This window comes from Ostrinia furnacalis, unplaced genomic scaffold (genome assembly GCF_004193835.3).
Source record: "Ostrinia furnacalis isolate ACB-3 unplaced genomic scaffold, ASM419383v2 OfSCF3056, whole genome shotgun sequence".
Classification (NCBI taxonomy): domain Eukaryota; kingdom Metazoa; phylum Arthropoda; class Insecta; order Lepidoptera; family Crambidae; genus Ostrinia; species Ostrinia furnacalis.
The window spans coordinates 914,655-939,016 of NW_021133295.1; the positions used below are offsets into that span (position 1 = coordinate 914,655).

The 24,362-nt window shown below is 34.4% G+C and overlaps 1 protein-coding gene across 1 annotated transcript; it reads right to left on the minus strand.

The window, feature by feature from the left end:
* Positions 1-16,367: 16,367 nt before the first annotated feature.
* Positions 16,368-23,834, minus strand: LOC114357144 (uncharacterized). Its single transcript, XM_028310639.1, has 5 exons — positions 23,249-23,834; positions 22,334-22,505; positions 20,684-22,125; positions 19,309-19,373; positions 16,368-19,041 (listed from the first exon to the last, which is right to left on the minus strand). Exons 1-3 carry the CDS (start codon positions 23,664-23,666, stop codon positions 21,771-21,773), a joined length of 945 nt encoding a protein of 314 aa, XP_028166440.1. The 5' UTR covers positions 23,667-23,834; the 3' UTR covers positions 16,368-19,041; positions 19,309-19,373; positions 20,684-21,770.
* Positions 23,835-24,362: the final 528 nt, after the last annotated feature.

Here is a 24,362-nt window from a genome sequence, read left to right on the forward strand (position 1 = left end):
CCTGTTTGCTTTGTTCCATGATTATGTTTTAGATTGCATTGAAACGCAATCCTAATTGATAATTAGGTAACAGAAGGTGCGAAAATTGATAACTAATTTATTTAGGTGTTTGGTAACTAATTTGAATTAGAGGATAATGCAGCAGCAAGCAATAATTACCTGAGCTTTTTGCAAATGTAGTAAGAAGAAAAAAAATGTTTTAGAATTTATTAATGACTGAAAATAAAATATACAATGTACCTAGGTACTATTTGTTTCTAAACTAACCCAAAATGCGAGTCACGAGAGCATAGAATCACTTACAGAACAACGAGCCGCTCTATGATATGTTCTATGTGTCACCCTGTCACGAATCAAACGTCGTATTTACCTTTACCGTCGTATTTACGTTCTTAAGAACGTTACATTACATAAAAATGATTTAGTCTAAATCACCTCATCTCTAATAAATTTTGTTCTAAACACAATCACCCTAACAGCGCAGCATATCCAATAAGCAAATAATCGCCTTGCTGAACAAGAGAAAAACACCCTGCTTTTTCATTACGCCATACGTCATAAGTATGAAATAGAGCGGTATTAATTTTAGATTTCAATTAGCACACCCTCGGATGATGTCGCACTACAAAAGGACAACGCTGCGCGCTGTTATACAGGGCCGACCAATTAATACGTACCTGCCGGGCCCGTCATAATGGTGCTAGAATTTATGAGAAACGACATGTTAATGTTTAATTAGGGAACTAATTTTCATCCCCAATTATGTTGGAATTATACCGCCGTTTAATAAAACTATCAGCAGTTTCTGTAGAGTGCTAACCCATTGTACAATGTGAAAGGAATTTACATAATACGAAAGTACGTGAGAATGAAACTTAAGTGGTTACCGAGAGAATGAGATAAAAATTAAAGTATATTACATACAAGCAAATACCATATTTGGCACGGCGTTAAATATTAAGAAGCTTTAGTAATCAAGACAACTGAATCAGTTTTCAGCTAGCAATTAATTTCGTATTTTCACCGATAAATTGATTTTTCAATGATTTTTTGTAGCACACCACATTTTTGCACATTCTTAGGTAAAAAGTTTAAAAAAATCCTTTCTCGAATTAATGAGACCATTTTAGAACGCCTCGCCCCACTTAAAGGTCAATTAAGACTAAACAATAAACTAAAATGAAAAGGTCCCGCTCACTGTGCACCTTGGATAATCAAAATAATTTACCTGTCCGGTTCGAACTGGGGTTGACAGCCTTTGTGCAAGTTATCCGTGCTTGATTACCGATCTGAGGTTAACTAGGGAAAAACATTGAGTATTTAATTAGAATCCGTAAACATTAACTTGTGATTTTTTCAAATATTTTTACCCTTAACCACCTACCAGGAGTCTCTCAGACTCCGGTGAATTTGTTTCTAGTCGTACCTAGTTGCATGAGCTGTTTAAAATTTCATTTTTTAACTTAATTTACCTTTTGACAACTTAGTTTTTTCTTTAGAATCCTGAGAAGAGAGGAGTCTGAGAGACTCCAGATGGTTATATGACTGAAACAAGAGGTAGGTAGTTAAGGGATAAGAATACCTTTAAAATATTTCCTACATTGCTAAAGCTCTCCTGCTATTCCCTATATTCATACCATCCACCTTTTATAAGTAAACAGTGAAAACAATAAAAAGTTACATCCACATAAAACAGTCGTTTTCCAAAAGAACAAACTTTTGATATACGTCACCTGCGTAACAAAATTGCCCTTACTATAATACAATAATTGTGAATACAGCCGAATAAACGGCTAACAAGGTTCTCATAACGCAACTAATCTGTACAGTACAATAGTTTGTTATAGCAAGAAACCCCCATCTTTGTCCGCGACGAAAATATTGCCCAACTAAGGCAATAACGAGCGCCGTTAGCCGGCAAGTTCCCGCAGAAGTTTGCCCAACTATTTTTGTCCATCATAATAGCCCAAGTTGTGGCTGTAGTGCTGGACAATCTGCTCCCTATTCCAGTTGTAGAACTGTCTTTATTTCTTTATCGTAGTAAAACGCGGATTTAAGTTTCTATTCGTTCCCGCAGTCAATTGGGGTGTGATGCGATTTAAGTTACGAACTAGTTTAAAGTCTACAGGGCATTTTGAACGCTGTGACAGTTTAATGTATTTCACCAATTGTAGGTAAACGATTTCCACGTGAATGAATGGGGGTCGAAAAACTACTGATTTAACTTTCCACGAACAGTAGAAGTTGCTTCTAATATCAATAATTTTGTGAAAGTTCATTCAACTAGTAGGTAAATACTATCTGTTTTTAGGTAAACTAAGTTCGTTATTGTATTGATAAAACTTCCTCTTGGCCATAAATATAAAGAGACAATGTCTATACATCTAATCAAAATACGAACATTACTATGTAAGTAATTAACACTAGAGTACACGCGCGGACTACTATAGTAGACCAGGGTAACATTTTACGCTATAACTTTTTGAAAACTTGCGCCAGAGAGCTGGCATTCCAGGAAAGCCTCGTTTACTAAATTTGTCAGTAAGCCAGTAAAGCTTGGGTCGCTAGAGTCTACGCACTTTTCTAAAATTGGCCGTCAAAACTGCGGGTCTACTCAAAAGCCCGAAATCACTCGACAAAAAAATTATGAAATACTTGCAACAAATGGATTTACACCGTGTACCAGGCAGTAGAAAGTCATGAATACTATGACAGATAAAAAACTAATCACATTTTTTCAGTCAATTTTTTTTTTGATAACATTGGTCTCAGAGTGCAATTTTGGTCCAAAAAATTTACAACTTTTAAATCAGTTTATAATTTTTGATCTCAAATAGTTATATAAAGAAACTTTAATTATAAAATAACTATATTATACACTTTTATCATTTACATAGTAATTCTATTCATAAATTGCTTATAAACTGATTTACAGTGATTTTAAATTGGCTTACCTGAGTAGGCCGCGCGTGTATTCGTGTAAAAAAGGGGCGCGTGTACTGCAGTGTTAAGTATGCCAAAAACATTTTATTAAATTCGTATAGGTATAGGTGTACCAGAATCTCATGGCAAACAAAAATATTGGAAAAGTGTGTTTTTCATATGGCAATTGTCTATGGTTTAATTGTCACCTGTCAAAGAAAATTATGAAATCTGTCAGTCGCTGCAAAAATTTTGTAATCTCTTCTTGACTATTTGTTATTTTTGTGAAAAAGTCGAAAAAGCTCAAGTAAGTCATATTGTTTTCAATGTGAATTGTAAAATAAGGCATAATTCAAAGTCAATCTTTGATTCTAAACGCGTCGTCGAGTTGACAGTGAGTTGGACTGAAATGTTTGATACATTTAGCTTATTACCCAACTGCGTCAGAAGGAGGGTTATGTTTTTTTTATTCTTACTTAATAGCTGCTTTATCGATTTTTTCAGGTATATCTCACAAATTGGTGCAGAGGAATGGTCAAAATGTTATGACCATGTAAAGAAAATTGAAAAAGATTTCATCAAGCAAGATTGAATAATGGAGAAGTTTCCATTTTTTTTCTTTTAAATAAACTTGAAATAAATATAAGTAAAACTAATAATAATTGTGAAAGAATCATGAAAATATCTCTACAAATAAATAAGTTACAGGGCCCTAAAGTTGCGCAACTATTCACGCCGTTTTGATCGGTGTATTCACGCACGACAGTCATTCGGGGTACAAACAGTAAATCACCCCTGATCCAGTGCTGTTGACAGATTCATATTTTTTTAAATCTATTTCTATTTTTTTAAGTCACTCAAGATTCTTTCTTAGTAAAATTTTGTAACCTTTTTTTAAATATCCCAGACCTGGCCATTTATACAAAAAGAACGGCACCGCCTGTTCCAATTCCACGCTAAAATAAGTATGTAGGTAATTTAAATAATTAATTTCCCAGACATTTCTAGATCGATTTTAAAAAAAACTTCATCGTCTTTTTAGTTTTGGTATATATTTTAATCCCATTCAGAGAAATATAGTTTTTTTTAACATCAGGAAACTTCTCCATTGAAATGTTGGCTTTGGAAGAACAATTTATTTACAACACCTCTTTATCTTGATCATCTATTGAAGAACAAGAAATGCAAGTGGAGTTCTTAGAATCGTTTTCTAGTTCTGAATAAAGTGATAAGTTAAAAGTATGGTACATAATAAAATTAGTTACTTTAAGTAATATACGATTTATTTATAACAACATTCTTCATACTCATACCTACCTAAAATGTATATTCGTACTTCATGTTCATTATTATTAAAGTCATAAAAGTAAAAAAATAAATAGTATCAAGATCGTTTATTCCAATTTCCCCAGTATTGCTCTCAACAAAGTTTATTTTCCCTATTTGCCATGAGATTCTGGTACACCTATAGCCCTGTATAAAGTTAGACACAATAACAATTTACTGCAATCCTATGGCTTCAATTGATCATTGTTTACGTCAATTCCGTGATCTCCAGACCACTTTTTACGTATAGCAATAAAATAAACGTAAGATCCGGATTTTATTCGAACTCCAAGTAGCGATACGGTCGCGTATACCTATTACTTCCGGACAATTGGTCAGCTGACCTATCGCTGGGCAGTAAAAACCGGACAGTAACCGGACAGTGTCATCCTCTTAGAAAACAATATATTTTGTATCTAATGCCGTTTCTATTTGTGCAATGAAGAGGTCACCTTATTGAGACATCTACTATTATGTTATGGTTTTCTTTGTTTTTGGATAGGAGGGATAAAAGAAACGAAAACAAACTTTGAAACTGTTTGGGTATACGAAAACTGTATGTTTTCAGTTAAGCATCAATAGTTTAGAAGTTAAAGAAAACACAGTAGCAGGAAAACCCTGAAAATGCTTCATAAATCATAAGTAGTACAAGACAAACATTCAGAGATAAAAATTTAGCTATTAAATACTCGTATTACAACTTTGTAGACGGCATAAAAACTCAGTTTTATAGTAGGTATAGTTGTTGCAATTCACGAAGGCGAATGAGCTTTGCAAGTGTGATGGCTCGCTACTGTTTGGTTTTCAAAAGTTTTCATAGACATCAAATGACATTACACTATCTTTATGTGTAACAAGTAAAGCTCACTCGCCTTCGTGAGTTGCAAGAACTATAACTCAAAACTAAGTCATATTTATAGCTCTAAAGCTCCAAGTAAACAATACAACACTAGATAACTTAGATGTAAATACATCTAAGCTATCTTACCTAAATAGTTATATTGACCAATCCCTGAACGCGTTGGAGCGTAGAGCCTGATTTATAATGTTGTGTCCTATCGCACCCGCGTCACTCAATTTGTACAATAAATAATAGTTCCTGCGTGACAACTGCCGCGTACGGAACGGATATTTGTAACTGTGACCCGAATACTAGAGTGACTCCGGGTTTAAGCTCCAGTTTCCAGTCGTCAAGTGAAAAATGGGACCATTAACAATGTGATTGTGAAGAAAATTGTTTGGGGTACTGCACTAAACGACACAATAGCACGTATTTTATTAGACTAAACTAGAATGATCGAGAAAATGTTAACAAACTGGAAGCACGTTCCAAAAGTTACTGTAGTTGTTGTATTGTTTGCTTATAAGTGCCAGTACGTTGAAGCAACACTTCTAGGGCTTTCGATGAAAGCTCAGAAAATGGATATTACATTATTAGACACTGGCTTACTTTATGTTCTGAACTTCAGACATTGATGCCCCTTCAAACAAAAGTTCTTTCGCAAACAAGATAATAAAATCTTTTAGAATCATACAAGTTTGAATTCAGTTAGCTTCAATAGACGCTTTTATATGAAAAGACAGGTCCTAAAATAGAGTTTGTATTTGATTACATAAACCGAAAAATTATTGCATGCCTTAAACTGCAATATTATTATTCAATTAGTGTAGAATTTGAGTTAGTGATACTAAGTCATTTCTATGGACTATACTCGTAGATAAATAGCGAATTGACAGGTTATTAAGAGTGCGTTATTAGTTTGCTGGTGTCAACTCCCCATTTTAATTTAATTTCTGTCATCAGTCTGCTACTGAAAGTTAAACATCACTGGCTCTTGACCAGCGGTTCCCAAACTTATTTTGTCTACTGCCCACTTTGAGAATAAATTCTTTTTAGCGCCCCCATTTGTAGTCGAGAGTCGAGTGCTCAGACTCCTAGTAAATGACGCCTCCCAAGCCTCTACACATCGTCCAGATTTTTTTTCTGGGTCTCTTACCGCCCCTCTTTAAGCCTGCAGCGCCCACAAGGGGGCGTTATCGCCCACTTTGGGAAAGAATGCTCTTGACCATTCAACAAACAATAAGCTATTTTTATTTCTAATTTCTTACTCATTACTCAGTAGCACTCAAAGAAATAGATAAGTCTTATTCATTATACACATTCGTTATCTTAACGAGTATTTTATTCTTTCCGAACATTAATCAGAAGCCGCAGTAATAATTGCCTCTCTCATAAGCAGCGAATTCCCAACGAGAGTTCACTTTGAAATCTTTTTCCTACACGTAACTTATCCCGGGGCAAATGAGTAATCATTTCCCCATTACTCTGGGTAGTGGAGGGAGTAAATAAATTGCCACGGAACTCGGTCATTATTTACGTTTTTACCTGGCCGGGTAAATAGCAGCATGTTGTCTGAAAAAATATGTGCTTCAGTGTGTTGCGGGCGTTCGTCGGGGAAAAGTTGGTTAATATAGTGAAGAACAGTTGTTTAGTTAGTTACTTAAAGGGCAGATATGTACCATCCTAGACTGCATGCAGGTGCGATTGCGGTCAAATACCTGCCTTGTTTTGCATAATAAATGTAGTTGTTTATGTTCTGTGGGTAAAAAAGATATTGACTTCAGGTATACGTAGTTCAATAGGTTGTATTTTACCAATAAGGTAAAGTTACAGATACAAAGTTTTGAGTCAATGTTAGTCCAAACATTGACTCAAAACTTTGTATCTGTGTTTGCTTTAATCTAGCTCTGAAAAAGGTTTTGTTTCCTTATTATAGAGCTTCCTTTTATTTTATGTAATTTTTAAATAAAATAATAATTTACTCTTTTAGTAGGTATTTCTTCACATATAAATAGGAATTTAATAGAATTAATAAAGGTTGTGTTATAAAACAATACAAGTATTACAGTCAAGTGCGAATAAATATTTAGTAATTACGAACGGAGGAAAGTTCTGGACGTTTTCCAGAACGTTAAATACTACAATTAAGACATCAGACTGCAAAAACCGACCGTACTATTTAAACGAAACACCTGTTTTATTAAGCAAAACAACCAACCCCAGTGACGTAGATCAGAAGGAGATGGTAGGTCCACTGCAAAAAATAGCTTGTAAAGCAAGCTCGAAGCCGCTCGAAGAAACTTTATGATATTTTCAAGAACTTCAAGACACAGCTTTCTAAAAGAATATAAAATTATGTTCCTGTATACCCTGTCAGTCTCAATTAACTGTAAAATAGGATTTAAGAACTCTACACACCAAGACCGGCGGCTTGGATTCGGCGGCAACGACTTGTAGGTAAAACTTGACTTTTAGCTAAATAAGCGTACTACTTTCGTACTCGTAAAAAAAACTCTTTAATAATTCGAGGCTTCTGATCTTCATTTGAGTAGATCTTGTTCGTAACAATCGCGCCGGGGTGAAATGGAGCGAATCCTACTATTTTTCTTAACCAAACTTTCGCAAAACTTAGCAGCCGAACTAAAATTGGTGGTAAGTTCTATGTACCTAACTGTTAACAAGCCACGCTGCTTTTAAAGTCTTCAGACTTTTCCAATAGATGGTGGTTAATGTTTTTAAACTACTAATAATTTTCACCCAAATGTGCACGCACTGCACGAAATTCAGATTAACCAAAAAATGTCTGGGATAAAATTACATAAATAGCATTAAGTTAACCGTTATGTGAAATTAGGTTATTTTGTGTCATTTCATTAAGTTGGTGTAATTTATCTTGCTGTTTTTGCTTTGCCAAATAGGTACCTTAGTTAAATTAAATATACCACAATGTAACCTAAAAGTTTTAATGAATTCTTTAGCTGGTACAAGGGTGAGACACAGAATGTAAAAAACAAATACATAGGTGGTACTTACTTCTTTTGAGACCTAAAACCCTGCAAGGAGGATCCTAAATTAAAAAGCGATCCGAATAAAATGTTGGCCAGGACAAACAATGCAGCACTTTGCATCATAGTGCTGTAGTGAATGCAAAATGTTATTCGCAAATATTCACTGAATAATGTTCATTATTCAAACAAAATATTGTATTCGACGTTTCCACGATGGTTTTTTCCTGAAAATTCATGAATAATTTTTTGGCATCACAAATCTTGAACTTTTATTAACCACTAGCGGCCGCCCGCGACTTCGTTCGCGTGGACCTCGTTTTATCCCCGTTAGATATCATGTTGATAGATGGCGTTTCACGGTTTCCCCCGAATGAATATTTACGAACGTCATACAGTAGTTTGTCCAGCACTGTAGATTTTAACCAATGACGATAGGTAGATGGCGCTTTTTAGACACGTCTTATTTTTTTTATTAAAATTTATTTGTCACATATTGTTATAAGTTAGCCTATATGTTAATCTGGGTTATAAACAATAATACTGTAAAGTTTCAACAAAATCCGTTCAGCAGTTTTTGCGTGAAAGAGTAACAAACATCCAGACATCATGACATCCAGACATCCAAACTTTCGCCTTTATAATATTAGTAGGATAGTAGGACTAAATACTCTAATCCTTAAAACTGTCATACCTACAACTATACATCATCCTACCTACAGAAGTTTGATGTTGTATTTGATACAACACTATTATTAGTACCGGACTCTTACTCTAAATAGGTAAGGAAAATGACGATAAGTAACCAAGAGTATAATATTAAGTAATCCTATGTTGTAATGTTTCATGCATCTCCAAATCCAATTTCGAATAAGTATTAAAGTCAAGGAGTCATCATCATCATCATCATTTCAGCAATAGGATGTCCGCTGCTGAACATAGACCTCCCTAACCTCAATGATTTCCACAATGGCCGGTTGGTAGCGGAGTCAAGGAGTATTAAAAGAATTTACGTCAAACTGTTTCGCTCTACTAAAAGACATTTTCACATTAATATTAGCAGAAAAGTCGTACAATATTACGTTATTCGTTATCCGTCCGGAGCATCACTAATCCGCTGTTTGCTCTCGCAGGCATTTTAATTATCCGACGATATGCGAGAGAGAAATAAGTAAAAACGATTCACAATGAGGAAATAATAGCAGCAAGGATTAGCATTGCGTTCTTCAGCAGGGCTAGGCAAGTATGGAGTCTCTCTAGCTAAATTAATAAATTGTGTTTTCATTAATTTGTTGAGTTAGGGACTTGCATAACTACCCAACTTAGTTACCTATTTGCAACACAATAAAAATAGTCTGCGTCCAGCGCTTCCCTGCTACCTTTAAGATATCGTCGGTCCACCATGTAGGTGGACGTCCCACGCTGCGTTTTCCGGTACGCGGCCTCCATTCCAGAACCTTGCTGCCCCATCGGCCGCTACGAATCGATCAACGTGGAAAGCATTGGGGGAGGCCTATGTTCGTTCAGCAGTGGACGTCCTGTGGCTGAGATGATGATGATGATGATGAAAAATAGTCGATATATTTTTAATAACGTGCATCCGAGTAGTAAATTTTCCGGATCTTCTCTTCGGTAATGTAGGTAACCTACATTAAATGTAATAATTATGTGCTCCTTTTATGTAAATCCATAATGTTACTGCGTAGAAGCATTATTTTTTTTGTTATTTGTTAAATGGATTATTAAGACGCCAGACACAATAGTTTTATTGTTCGAGGCTCATCGGTGAGTGGTGGGTGATGGGTGGTGGTATATTCTCCAATCATGGAGAATATACCACACACAAATATACAGAAGGGATCGCAACTTATTAATTTCCGATAAGTTTGTGTTGGAAAATTATTTTTTAATATTACATTTACCTGATTGCGCCAGAAGGAGGAATTAATTTCCCAATTACTTCATAAATTAATTAAAATTACATCTTTGTATTCACTAACATGTTCTCTTAATAAAGCCTCTTCCACACCTCCGAGCAGGTAGCCAAAGAGCTTGGCCAATCCCTTTAGAAAATGCGCATTGAGCTCCACCAGGGCCGGATAACGAGATAGTCGTGAACGGCGCATTAAAATTAACTTTTCCATTTTGCTGGCCCCTTAAACCTCTTACGTTGTAAGCAAGAGACTCATCCTGAATACGGACCTGCTTAACCGTCGTTTAACTTTGTCCTGTGTGGTGGAACCTGCCTTAAACATAGTAGTTTTGGCCAATTTGTTCGAGCAGAATCTTTTCAGTATATCTATTTGAAGTGGCAATAATTCGTTGTGAATAGAGTTGGGTTGGAAGCATTCTAGTTTGGGACAGTTGACGCGTGACGTGGTTTGGGCCTTTTACTTTAATTCTTAGTTGGGATTAACTAAAATAACTTTGATTTGCTCGTAAATAGTTGTTTTGAAAATGTGGGATTATACAATACTTTGACGTACAGCTGTGTACTAATCGAGGTTTTAATCAAAATGTTGTTGAATTTGAGAATTTGTTAGAAGTTTTGTGTTATGTTACGATAGATGATTTTTTGTCTCTATTTGCACGAAATTCGCCTCTATGAAAACAACGTATCCACACAACATTTATTTGAAAGCGTGTTGAGGCGGGCCTCGGTTATAAAAATAAAGCCAAACTCAAACAAAACAACAACAAAAGCAGAATTCACCGCGTTAACATAATTAATGTGCGGGATACAGACAAGCAAAACTAGAAGAAAAGCAATTGTAAAGTTTCGCCAATCCGCCAGAATAAAGAGAGTTCCAATCAAAGTTGCCGACAATACAAACTGGAAGAGTTGAACTCACCTCCGCAAACAGAGCAGGTGAGCTTCAAACGGAATCATCAATAACGAAATTCGCTTATTTGATGAGCAACTTTTCCTTTATTTGCGTTGAAATTTCAACCGTAACAATAACCGGTGTTTTTTGTATGGAGTTAGACGATAGACGTTTTTAACGTTAAAAAAGTAAGATGGTGCAACTCAGCCTTACTGTTTCCCGCTGTTCTGACCGTGCAGATTTTAGATCTTAAAATATGGTACCTAAGTTCTATTAATTCTGGAATGCTCTACTTCTACTATATTTTGCCGTCGTAACGAAGATTGCAGGAAGAAGTTTCGACAATGGCGGCAAAATCTGTTTGTTTTATTCCTAGATAGTCATCTTAGAACATGTCGTTTTAAATATTATATTTTCACAATACATTAGGTAGGAGATAATTACAGGTGTAGCATGCCTAAATAAATTTTCAGTAGAGTATGTAATTAATCCCTTTGTGTGTGGCCCGCCTTAATTGTAAAGATATTTTAGATAGATACGAGTATGAAATTTCATCCATTAGGAGTAGGCTAGACGGTCCTCACACAACTGACAGACAGACAACGTTATCGAAAGGTGTAATTAATATTAGATCAGTTACATGCCGCGCCCTAATCAATCGACTAATTGTTATAATTAATTTGATTCGACGCCATACAAGCCCGCCGTGCCAACTTTGATGACCCTGTAATTAAAGTTATCGATATTAGAGCTAAATAAGTGATTAATATTCTCACTAATTAGCTGGCTGGACGTGACATGCATGCATGATAGCCGTAATTAGGTGTTTGATCAATTACTTATGTTATTTAAGACTGTTTACATAGGAAATATACCTATTGCCTATAGGTAATTTACACGAACACGCACATAACAAAATATTTTCTTGTTTGCTTATGAAAACCACATGAACACGTTTAAGTCACAATTTGCTTAATTAGGTACCGTTATTGCTAATTTAAAACAATTATATTAATTATGTGTAGTAGTAATCGAATGGTGTAGTTATTCTGGTGTCTTTATGTCGAGTAATTAATTAAATAATATGTTTTATTGGAACCCAATTTGTAGTAGGTACCTACTTAAAATTTGCAGTGGTGAGAATGAATTAATCTTTAGATCCCGCAGTCTGTCGACGAGAAGTTTTTCGAAATGGAGTAGTGAACCCATGCCAGGGTGACCAGCAGACAGTATCGTCTTATTTTTTTTAGTTAAACCGCCATCTCCATACTTCAATAATAAACAGTTTATCATCATGTGCGAAATATTCCAGCAACAGCTCAATTCTTTGCCGACGTGAGTCCGAACTCCGACTGACAGGTCGCGGCGCCCTTCATTTTCCGAGGGCGCGCCGCCCAGCGTCCGGACGTGTTTATTTTTCATTTCCGCCCCAAGCGGCCGGCCCGGGGCCTCCGCGGCACCAGGGCTCAGTTCGAGTTATGAGCGTGTCAGTGGTTCTATTTGACTGGCAATTGATAATATAGTAGATAGGTAAATTTGTTATGAAAATAACAGTTTTAAAATTAAAATTAAACTTCATTTTCTAATGGCATTTACCGATTAAGGTAAAAGTTCATGGCTACGCTGTACCAACTTTAACCGTAACCCTAGGCTTTTGACGTTTGTTATAGTTGTAAGATGATGCAGTCCATCCTTAACATAATTATAGCCAATTTTTCATCGTCAGATAATTTTAAAACTAAATTACCTACTTAAATTACAATATTGTAATTACTTTTCAGGTAAAACTTACCTCGCCGCTTACGTTCCGCCAGTGTGGCAAGGCCCTAAGCTCAACACTGTGGCATTTATTTTCGCAAAATCTTTATACCTATTTTTTTTATGTGACAGGAGGCAAAGGATTATTATTTTGGAATGAAGTTAAAATTAAATCAATTTGTGGTATATTATGTTAGAATACGTAAGTATGATTTTACAAGGAAAAAAATAGTCCGATATTATTATCATGTTAACATTGGTTCTCAAACGCGATTCTCTCCAAAATTGAACCGAGACCGTAACGTCAGTGCAACGAAGCTGACTGAAGAGCCATGTCCGTGTGGAATGGGCCGGAATAATATTTTTAATTAGCCGTAAATACGAGACACCTAAGTACAAAGCGAACGTGCAAATTAAAATTCTTCTTCCTCTTTCATTAAGACGCCTTTTTATTTTTGTTTAGTCTCTAAACGATGGGCTGTAATGTGCACGCTGAATAATTTTGCAGCTTATAAATCTAAGGAACATTTTAAAATGTTGGAGCATTTTTCAGTAAAATTTCACAAACTCACTGAAAGGAACTTCTAATAAATACCTAGATGACTAAGTGGAAATAGCCTATTATACTAGGAAAATTAAGAACTATTTTATGAAGAGCAAACTTAGGCTTGTATTATTTGGTTGAGAAATTCGGTCGTTTTCAGAGAAAAGCTTATTACAGGCCAAGTCGGACAAACAAGATACATCCAAGTCATTCACCAGCTTGTGAGCCCTTCATGGAAATCTCACACAAAGGCCACATTATCCTTGGATTTAGGTTGGTTATAAAACTAACAATAATAGAGGGATATTGTAATGGGCACCTCAGTACGTAGGTGCTAGGTACTTACCGGCTGTAACTTAAAATGCTAATGTCGGATCATGAAAGTTAACTAAGTAAGTAGTTGCGAATTTACATTTAAAACCTAACTTATTTACCTAAACCCGGAAAAAATAAGAACTTGTATTATATTGGAATAACAAACATTGTCGGTCTAGGCAAGTAGGTAATTCCTAGTACATAAATAAAATAAGTTAAAACTTAAGACAAATGAGTAGGTAAGTAAGTAAGTAGGTGCTTAATGAATTGTAAACTCATTCCGCGAATGGAATAAGTATGTAAGTAGAGTCAAGTCCCTACACTTCCTAACCTACCTAAAGGCGAACCTTATTTAGCACGTTTAAGTATTACGACCTGTAATGTCAATAACCCCTCATAATACCTACACCCTTAATACAAAACGATGTTACAGCAAAAATTACACCTCTTACATTACGTTAATACCGTACCTATCTCCAAACTTCTTCCATTATTTATGATTACTTCCTTTCAGTTACACGCGTCTGACGCATCCCCCGATGTGCAAGTCATTCTGGAACGCTAGATGATTCGAGCACCCGCTGGTGGTCGGGACGTGGTTTTACATGAATATGGCGGTTTGACATTTAAAAAAACTTTAAAAAATAGAAAAGTCAACGTTATGAAACTAGGATAAAAATTAAAGACTAAAAAATATTGGAAAGCTCGGTTAATGAAGTGTCGAGAAACACATCTACAACCTAGAATAATACCTAAGTACTAATGATAATCTTGATAGGCAGAATTTAATTTAGATCCAAAATAACAACATTCGTTATCCTATACTTGACAAGTGCCAATTTTTGTAAGCGGTACGGAACAACCGGGGCCAGATACGAAGATCTGTATAAAATTGCACGTTTTACCTAATTTACAGAAAACATTCCTACTAAGTAATTTAGTTAATTCATCAATCATTGAAAATCTAATACCTATTGCAAGTATTTATTAGGGTTTTATTGTTTGCATAAAAACTGCGACACTGCCAGACTACCGCGGGGCGTTTTCATAATCGCTATGCTTGTTGCTACCCGCGACTCTACACACCGCGGTTTAAAATAGGGATCCCTGAAAAGGGGAATACGCGAAACCCGCTGTACCCATAATGCAACAGCGTGGTGTAAATTGCAAACGTCCTCGTTTTCATCATGTGGTTATTTATTTGTGACTTTGTCAGGTTCTTTTTTTACTCTTTAGGAAAGGACGTTTCAATATGAATATTATGTCCTTTTGCAATTTTACGTAGGGCAAGTTTAGATTACTTTTTTTACATTTAGCAGTTGGTAAGTAAGTGGGTATATCTATTTACAGTAGGGTAGATAAACCTTTCAGAAAAAGGAGAGAAAATCTTTCAGTAAAAGGAGGTCCTAAGATAAAAATAGTTGACCGATAATCATGAAAAACTTCCCATTCCTACATTTGTATAAAAATAACACTTCAACATAAATATCGAAAACAAGAATTTTGTTTTAATAAGTAGTTGATTTTCTTGCTGAATCTACTAGTATCATTTCTAAAAATCTGTAAATACAGTTAAAAAATTAACAAAAAAATTGGTACGACTATGACCTGGCCCGTTTCAAAGAACTACCAGTTTAAAACGAAGCATAAACAAACCTTTGCTGAAACAAGACTGTAGGTATACCATTGTTAATATCAGCCTTTCTAACCGACCCGGTCCACCCAATGTTCGGGATCGTTTGTCTCAATATTGGACACGTGGAACTACTACGTGCCGAGCAGATTACGTACGAGACTGAAATAAAACTAGCGCATGTGAGAACTCAAAGATAAAACATAGAACATAGATATTAGCTTCAGCGTGCTCACCTTTTACTTAAGAAGTGTTAAAATAGGATTGAGTAGAAAATGTGCACGCTCAAACTCATTCACATTACACATAAGATTCACACTACTTCATCGACCTGTGTGCTTATAATACCATGAGTTACGTTAGGTGTGCTCGCTAGCGAGTACGTCAGTAAAATCTATGAAGATTTTATTTCTTGAAAGTAGCCGCTAGGGGCGCTGCACAATATGTCATACATTAAATTATAATGTCATTTTTTTAACGCAGTCGCTAGCGAGCACACCTAACGTAAACTCATGGTAAGCACCCTGATCTAGAAAGCTGAATAGAGAGATGGGTTCTAGATAATACAAAATACAAATAAATAGTTTTACAACTACCTACGCCGGATTTTTTTTTAGGATTAGACGTATACTTAAGTGCAAAACCGCTCCTAGGTAGGTTCTTTAGGGCAATCTTTCGTGCCCGTTAGTAATTTTGCAAACATAAAAAGTCGAATTTTACCTAACCTTATGATCCTAATAATTATAAATGCGAAAGTTTGGATGTCTGGATGTTTGTTACTCTTTCACGCAAAAACTACTGAACGGATTTTGTTGAAACTTTACAGTATTATTGTTTGTAACCCAGATTAACATAATATAGTCTATTATTTATGCCGATCTATGACACTAAATTTCACGCGGGTGAAGCCGCGGGCTAAAACTAGTATGTCATAAAATTCAGACAAAATTTACGATTTTTTGATTGCATAAGGCATAATATTACAATGTTATGAGCATCTAAAATTAATTATGCTACCACCAAGTTAGTTGGTGTAATGTTTGATCTATGTGGTATAAAAATTGAGTCAAAGCATATTTTTATAAATTATATCTTTATTCAATTTGAAACAACCTTAACGCTAGGCATCTAGTACAAAATTTGCAATTTACATACAGAATGAGAAAAATGTTAACGTGTATTGTGTCGTTTTTGGATCCCTTTACATAAATTGGTAGTTTAGATACTACAGTTAACATTTTAACTGCTTGCAAATCGACAAACTTTCTACTAGCTATTTTAATAAGTAACAGACAGTATAGTAAGTGACAGAGAGCGAATACTATACTTCACAATTCGCAAACAATATGAACCTTCCAAAAAATATTATTTATATAACAATTTACCTACACATCTCCTATTATCACAGTCCAAAGCTTATGTTGTGATAATGAAACCAAAGTGTTCTTATCTTTAGATGATCTAGCTTCGTCTACGAACAGGCATTTACAAATGAAATTAACCTGTAGATACACGAGGCCTAGAATCATATTTATTGCTATGTGCAGAAATCTTTTAATGGTCATATTTAAAACGAACTTACAGCTAAGTCCTTGGCTTTAACGGTACGTTTGACGGCACATCAAGTCACACTGTGACATTTTACGTATTTTAACAGTTGCTATTGCAACAAAAATGTATGCCTTGAAGTGCTGTCAACTGCACATACAATCTATGTAATTACAATGGAAGTAAAACTACCTCAAAACTCGGCGTACACGCATCACTTACGTATGTGTGCGTTACGTATCTTTGTTTTCAGTGTTAGACACCCTGCAGACTCAGTCGGCCGATTGATGGGTCATGCTGTTTATCAATATGAACATGTAAGGAAGTGCGCACAATACACCGATTTGGTATCTGCTGATTCTTCATACAAATTGGAAGCTGGCCCAACTACCGACTAAAAGTCTTTAGTCTGCGGGGAACACCTCAGTTTTGCAAAATTAATTATCTTATCAAGTGCAATAACACGGTCTTATTTACACGATTGCATACACACAGCTCTAATACAGGCTACAACCAAATCCATTGGGCAAATAAGTTTTATGTGTTCTTAGGTCACATTTTTAGGCTTATCTTGCAGTATCAACATTATTTTTATTGCTTTAGATTAGAGCTGCATGTTTGCACATATTATGTAGTGTCGCTGAGCTCATAATAGGTAAAATAAAACATTATGTAATACATAATTTAACAAAATTTTCGTTCAACAGTAACAAATTAGCCAGTCTACAGAACAAAATTTCTGAAAATTTTCCTATAATTCTACGTTGGAATACGAGGCAAGTGAACGTGTTAATATTATGAAAATTATTAGGCAGAATGATTAGAAATACTAGTTACTATGACTAAAGTTTTTAACTAACTTATTTACTAACGCTTCTGGCAGGACAGTGGGCATGATCATAGCGTGTTATTCATACATTTGACATTTTATATTTCACCATGCTCATGCTCGCTGTTTAGCAGAGGCTTAGGGGAAATTCATATCAGATCAGAACAATATGATGTGGATTTGAATGTGGATTGAAGTATGTCCGTGCCAATAGAAAATGTTTTTTTTTTCTATCAAATAAAGCCATTAACCTTGATAGGTATCTGTCTATGTATGTATCTAGTGATTAGAGCAAACTTATCTTTGATTTCAAAGTTGTGTTATGTAAATATTAATCTTTAACAAAATTGACAGTTTCTATTGGTACTGCTACAACAAACAAACACATCGCGACATTTTAATTTTTATAGAATTTCTACTTATATGCCTGATTTAAATTTCGTACTACATATTGATATGTCATTGAATACAATAATGTACAGACAAAATTCAAAAATATATAAATGCACTTTGGAGTGGCGCTGCTAGCGGATATTTTTGGAACTAACGATCTACCAATAAACTTTTGTTTTGACTGGTTAGTTCCAAAAATCTACTGACAATACCCAAGATAATGAAACATCATCAAAATAAAATATGAACTAGAAAAAATATTTTTATTTCTTTTGAACCATTCATCAAAATATGCCACAAGTTTAATCCCCTTAAAGCAAAGAGTTAAACAGATTTTCCGTCAATGAGGGATAATCTTAGGCTATATTTTATAGTAATAACCTACTATTTTTACTCTATATCGGTTATTTGTCGCGCAAAGAAAGTTGAGGCCATCACACAAGCAAAATTTTGTATAATATGCTTTTGGTGCTGACATCTTGCGTATTCTTGCGTTTTGTGTGTTCTATACAAATATTACATCAGTGTGAGTATGACATGCCTCAATTATTGTTGCGCCACCAATATTAGGTAATAATGCGAAATAAAAATATAAATAAACAAAATGCCAATGCAATTACTTAGATGCGAATATTTTAATATAAGAGAGAAAACTTAGCCAATAGTGACTACTTTGTTAATAAGCTATTTTTGCCTTTAAACGTAAAGGAATTGAACCCTTTTAAGTCCCAGGTGCAAATAAAAGCAAAAAGGAAAAATGGCACACGCTTTACTATAACAATTTTAGTAATTTTGTACAAAACTAAAAAAATACTAAATAGGTATTTGAAGAAAGTACATCATTATTTTTAAGTAAAGCGACTTTGAATATTGTAAGTAGGTAGGCATAACAAAAATAATTACAGAAAATTATAATAAGTACACAAAACGATTGATATATGTTAGGTACTGAAAACATACTTAAGTATTGTTAGTCTTCATAAATTATTTAAAAAAAACAAGTTCAAACAGCCTTATTAAGTAGAAAATGCTCTTTTTCTACACTAAGTTGTTCTTTCGGATTAAATTGTAATGTATACTGATTTCAAGTTATGACATTATACAGGGTGTTAGGTAAATGGGTATATGAGCCGACACTAGCCCATGTTAACATGGTCATATAAATGGTATGGTGAAGTCAGAAAATTGATATCTTCATTTAAATTATTTTAATTTTCATACAAATCGGATTTTATAACATTTATTTTTGTATGAAAATAAAAAAAAATAAAATGATGATATCAGATTTCTGACTTCACCATACCATTTATATGACCATGTTAACATGGGCTAGTGTCGGCTCATATACCCATTTACCTAACACCCTGTAGTACTGAAATTACCAATAAAATTCATGAATATTGCAACAAACTTATTAATTATACAATACATAATGAAGAATGTTCACTAATTATGTTTTTTAGCTTTCTGTATTCTCTGTTAAAAATAAAAAATACACGTGAAAGAATTATTTCGATACGTTAATTAGTTTCCAAGATATTGAATTTTAAAAGTGCGGGCGGCGGCCGGCCCGCCATTTTATGCGCGTGACGTCATATTACATCGACTGGCTCATATTTGTATGGGTGGAATCTTGCAAACTGAATTAAGACCCACTTCCAGGCAACCGATTAAGCTGAAATTTCGCAAACACATGTGATTTGGATGACCATGCAATATTATGATGACATGGAGCTGATCTGATGATGGAGCTATGATGATGATGATGATGATAAAATGTTGCTTTATTAAAATTCCTACGCTAAAAATTATCCATTTGTATTTAATGCCACTATGCAGTCCTAGTTTAACTATTACGAGAAAAACTCATTTTTGCAGTTTTCATACTAGTTGCTATTCAAGTAGCCATAAGATAAAAATAATACAGAATACATAAGCTTGTGATACCTTTTCAGAATCTCAATTAACCAATGAAGTTTTTAAGGTAATGGGCACGATGGTCTTCCTACATTTTTTTACACGATGGCTGATCAAAAGTGCAAGACAATGAATTAATTTTTCCTTCTTCTCTGCAATTTCTTAAAATTTTCGTACTTTTAAACTAGTTTGTTAAATTTTAATCTTTTCTTTTGATAGCCCAACTATCCCTTGTGATAAGGAAAAAAACTAGATTGAAAAGTATCCTCATTTGTAGAAATGGCATGAGAAAAAGTAATCGCAGGTGGCAATTTTCTAAAAATGCACAAAAACTTAAAAATCTTGAAAACGGTGATATTTTTACTGGGGTCAAAATTGGACGTTAGGGAGACCATGGCGAGGCCTATCGATAGTTACAGGGTTATCCATTGTTTTTGGGACACCCTGTATAGTAATCGGGGTCTAATGATGGAGCTGGAAGGTAATTCGCAATAAAACGACACAATCGCATCAAGTTTGGGTTTGGTTCAATTTTAATTTCTGTGATGGGTCTGGGTGTTAATATGTATAATAAGTTTGTATTTACAAAAAAAAAATATTTAAGTATGTTTATATCCGTTTTCTAGGGAGCGGACGCTGTGAATGTACGTCACACGGGGTCACGTGACCGTCGGCGGGACTCAATATTTAAGCGAACATTGAATGCCTATAAAATCATAACTACTGGGTATTTTTGAATGAAATAAAAACTAATGTATTTGTAAATGTAAAAGCTTAACTGTAACATAGGTTTCAAGTGATTTTGCATACCTAGTAACATTCTCAATTACTTTATTGGAAGTGCTGTTTTTTCTGCCTAGTCTACAAAGGTAGAGTCAGCATAAAAAGTACCAGCAACTTTTGCAATGCAACTGTTACACTTGATTTTCAGTTGAGTATACTATTAAAAAAGTCGATAGTAAGTACAAATAATAGAATAAATACTTTTGATGCGAACTGCACTTCAGTAGATTTTGTGTTACTTCTGCAAACATTTAGTTACAAGCTTCCCAAGAACAAAACAAGGCATTATTTTTTCACTGTGCCGCTACATTGTTACTGTCATGTTATTCCAAATACCGTAATAAATACTTTTCGCGCTCTAATTGAGTTCTCGTTAATTCCCGAACAAGACAGTTGAGCAGTGAGTCGCTACATTCTAAATTAATTATTGCATTATAATGTAGTGATGCAAGTTTCTCAACTAACATCAATGCATCTAACAACATAATTTTAAGTCTTCAGAATACTAAATAAATGCATGTTGAAAGTAAATAATATCAAATTATCAGAATAATCACCTAATATTTATTTAAAAATGCTTTTAATTTGGAAAATATTGTAGTTATTTCAGACAGCGGCGTAGCCGAATTTTAATATTTAGTAAGACTGTTTAGTATTATCTGGCATAATAACTTCTTAAAACTAAGCCTCTTTCCTTTATCACAAGCTCCATTTAATCTATGGTAATGCCTACAGAAAAGACCTTAAAATATAATTAAATTATATTTAAAATAAATGTTATTTTGGAAAATGGAATTGGAATAAGTAATCAACTTTGTTTAGTCAGCTAAAAAAATAGTAAATATGTATAGGAAAAAACATAAGAAAATAAATCAAAGCAAATCTATAATTTGTCAGTCAAGTTAAGCTAGAAAATAATATGATGAAATATAAAATATTAATGAAATGTACTTGCAAATGAAAAACGATATAGGTATGAGCTTTTTAAATTAATTCATCTTTATCAATTTTGTAATAAAAAAAAAAAGCAGCTACACATAAAAAACTATAAAATGCCAAAGCCCAGCTTTGTTAATTTTAATGTTAGAATTAAACAACCGGAATCGTTACTTCTGGGTAGATTCAAATAAATTATAATATTGACTTGTTACCATTACCTGACCAGTTAATCAGTGGATCGTAATTAGAATCTTCTATGTCTAATAAGAGGTTATCTCTATCGTTACCATCTGCATTATCTTTAGGTCCATTCACGACCTCTTCATCGTTTACTTGCAAATTAACATAGGACATAGACTTTTTCTTCTGTTCTAAGTCAAATATTTCTAAATAGTCATCGTCGTCTTCGTCAGATTCCATAGTTAAAGGTATTCGAGATAGTTCTAGGTTGTCTCTCCGATCTTCTGATTGGAGTACACCATAGCGGAATTGGTTGGCATCAATAGCGTTGTGCGAGTTGTTCGATTCGTTTTTACTGCTTTTTCTCCTGAAAACATTTAAATATACCATTTTTGAACAGTTCAATAGAAACGGGTTGCAAGTCACTCCCGACCAGCCAATCTGGAAAGTCGTGCAGTGGACATTCTATGTAATTGATTAAAAAGGAACAATTTTTTTTAAAATATTAGATCAAATTCACATCTTAATTACAATGTTTGCATAAATACACACAATGTCAAAATTCATAAGCTTACCTATAAAATATGAAATATGCTACAGCTAGGAGTGCGAAGCCCCCAAAAACGATGACTCCTCGCTTCACAAAACCGGGGCCTAATTCTACCTTATCTTCATTTGAGGAAGATTTATTTTTTGCTGTTTCTATACTTGTTTCAGCTGTGGAAGAACTATTTACAAGGGTATGATCTGAAAATGTGTAATACAAAAGATTAGAACTCATTTAATACAGTTGCTGCATGTTTCAGTCAGTAAAGGTAATCTACTAAGTAAATAGTAAATAAAATATTAACAAATATAAGTGAAAAACTATTTCATTTAAGATTTCTTCTCTGGCATTTCAAATAGTTTATTAAATGAAAACTAACATTAAATGTTACCAGTCAGTAAGTATGAGTAGTCTGATTTAATTGCATGCAAACTCAAAGCAATATTTTCCTTATTGACTAGCATTCTGATCAGGGTTCGAAAATATCCGATATTTATTATAAATATCAAAATATCGGATATTTATGATATATATCCGATATATATCAACTTTGATATATATCAATTTTGTATGAAAGCCATAGTATTATTTTATTGTATTATTCATGAATACTATTGCATATGTGTGACATAAACATGTTTTTAATGTTTTTAAAACTTAAAATCAGACAAATAAAGCAAAAACATAAAATTTCTTTTAAATCCGGCAAAATTTACAAAAAAAAAAAAAAATCTTATGTCAAAAAGTACAAATACAGTAACAAATTTTAAAAGTTGATATATATCATCAAAACCGGCTTGATATATATCGGATATATATCCGATATATATCTTGATATATATCCCTTGATATATATCCTCGAACCCTGATTCTGATTGTTGTATTTTTAACTTGACATTATCACTATTATCAATAAATTACTTATTTGTCACTTATCACTCACCGTTGGGATTGTCTACTTTAGGTGTGTCATTGTTTTTCACTTCGTCAGGCTTAGCAGGAGGTTGGTCATCTTTTTTAGGCTTTGTGTCTGGTATCTGTGGTGAAGGCGCTGCATGCTCTGGTTGTGAATTAGGCGCTTGATCAGAAGCTACGGATTGAGGAGCCGCAGGCACTGAATCAGAAGCAGCGGGCTGGGCAGCGCTTTCAGCAGGTGGCGGCGCTTCAACCTTTACGCTTCCTCCTTCTGTCTGCAACTCCCTTTTACGTATCCTCATCATATTCGTCGCGTGCAGCATTGATGGCCAGTACGAATAAGACACGCTCCCATCAAACCCTTTGCCCAAAATCAAACCATTGCTCTCGATGTTCCCACACCGCACTGAACTCAACAATAACATCAGCCCGCACGCAACTAACATTTTGAAAACTCACTATTCCCACACACTTTAATCCAATACATATAGGCCGATTAATAAATCTTCTAATTTGAAACTGATTTACTTGTTTTTCGATGGGATTTGTGAAGATCTCAAGAGGAAAACCAAGAAATTCGCGTAAATAAATTTGACACTAATTAATGACAAGACAACAAATTGACATTGACATTGACGGCTGCCACTAAAAAAAATATAGGTATGCGTTTAGTTACCAAAATTACGAAAATAAAAATTCTGATTCTGATTGAAATACTAGAACCATTCTCAAGCACAAGCTTTTGAATAATAAGGAAAACATGGAAAAGTAATTTTGCACCACTTCAGCGCTATAATTCAACAAAATATCAATCATAATCCTTGCAGTTACAGAGTTGGCTGTATAACGTAATTATGCCTGTGCTTTAGAAAAACATTTATCATAAAAGAGCGCGCTTTTTCAAAAAACTTTGATTTCATGGCGGGAAAGTGAAGCAGTTTTGTTTTATTATTTTCTAGTATTAGGTATATACGATTATAAATACACTCGACATCAAATAAATCGCACCTCCCGCGACAAGCACTTTCAAACGTATGCATCCCGACTTCCCACCAATATTGCTACCATTTAAAAGCCTAGTTCTAAACTTCATTTCATATAAGGAAAGGTTTTTACCCCAAAAATGTGTCTTGAGAAGGATC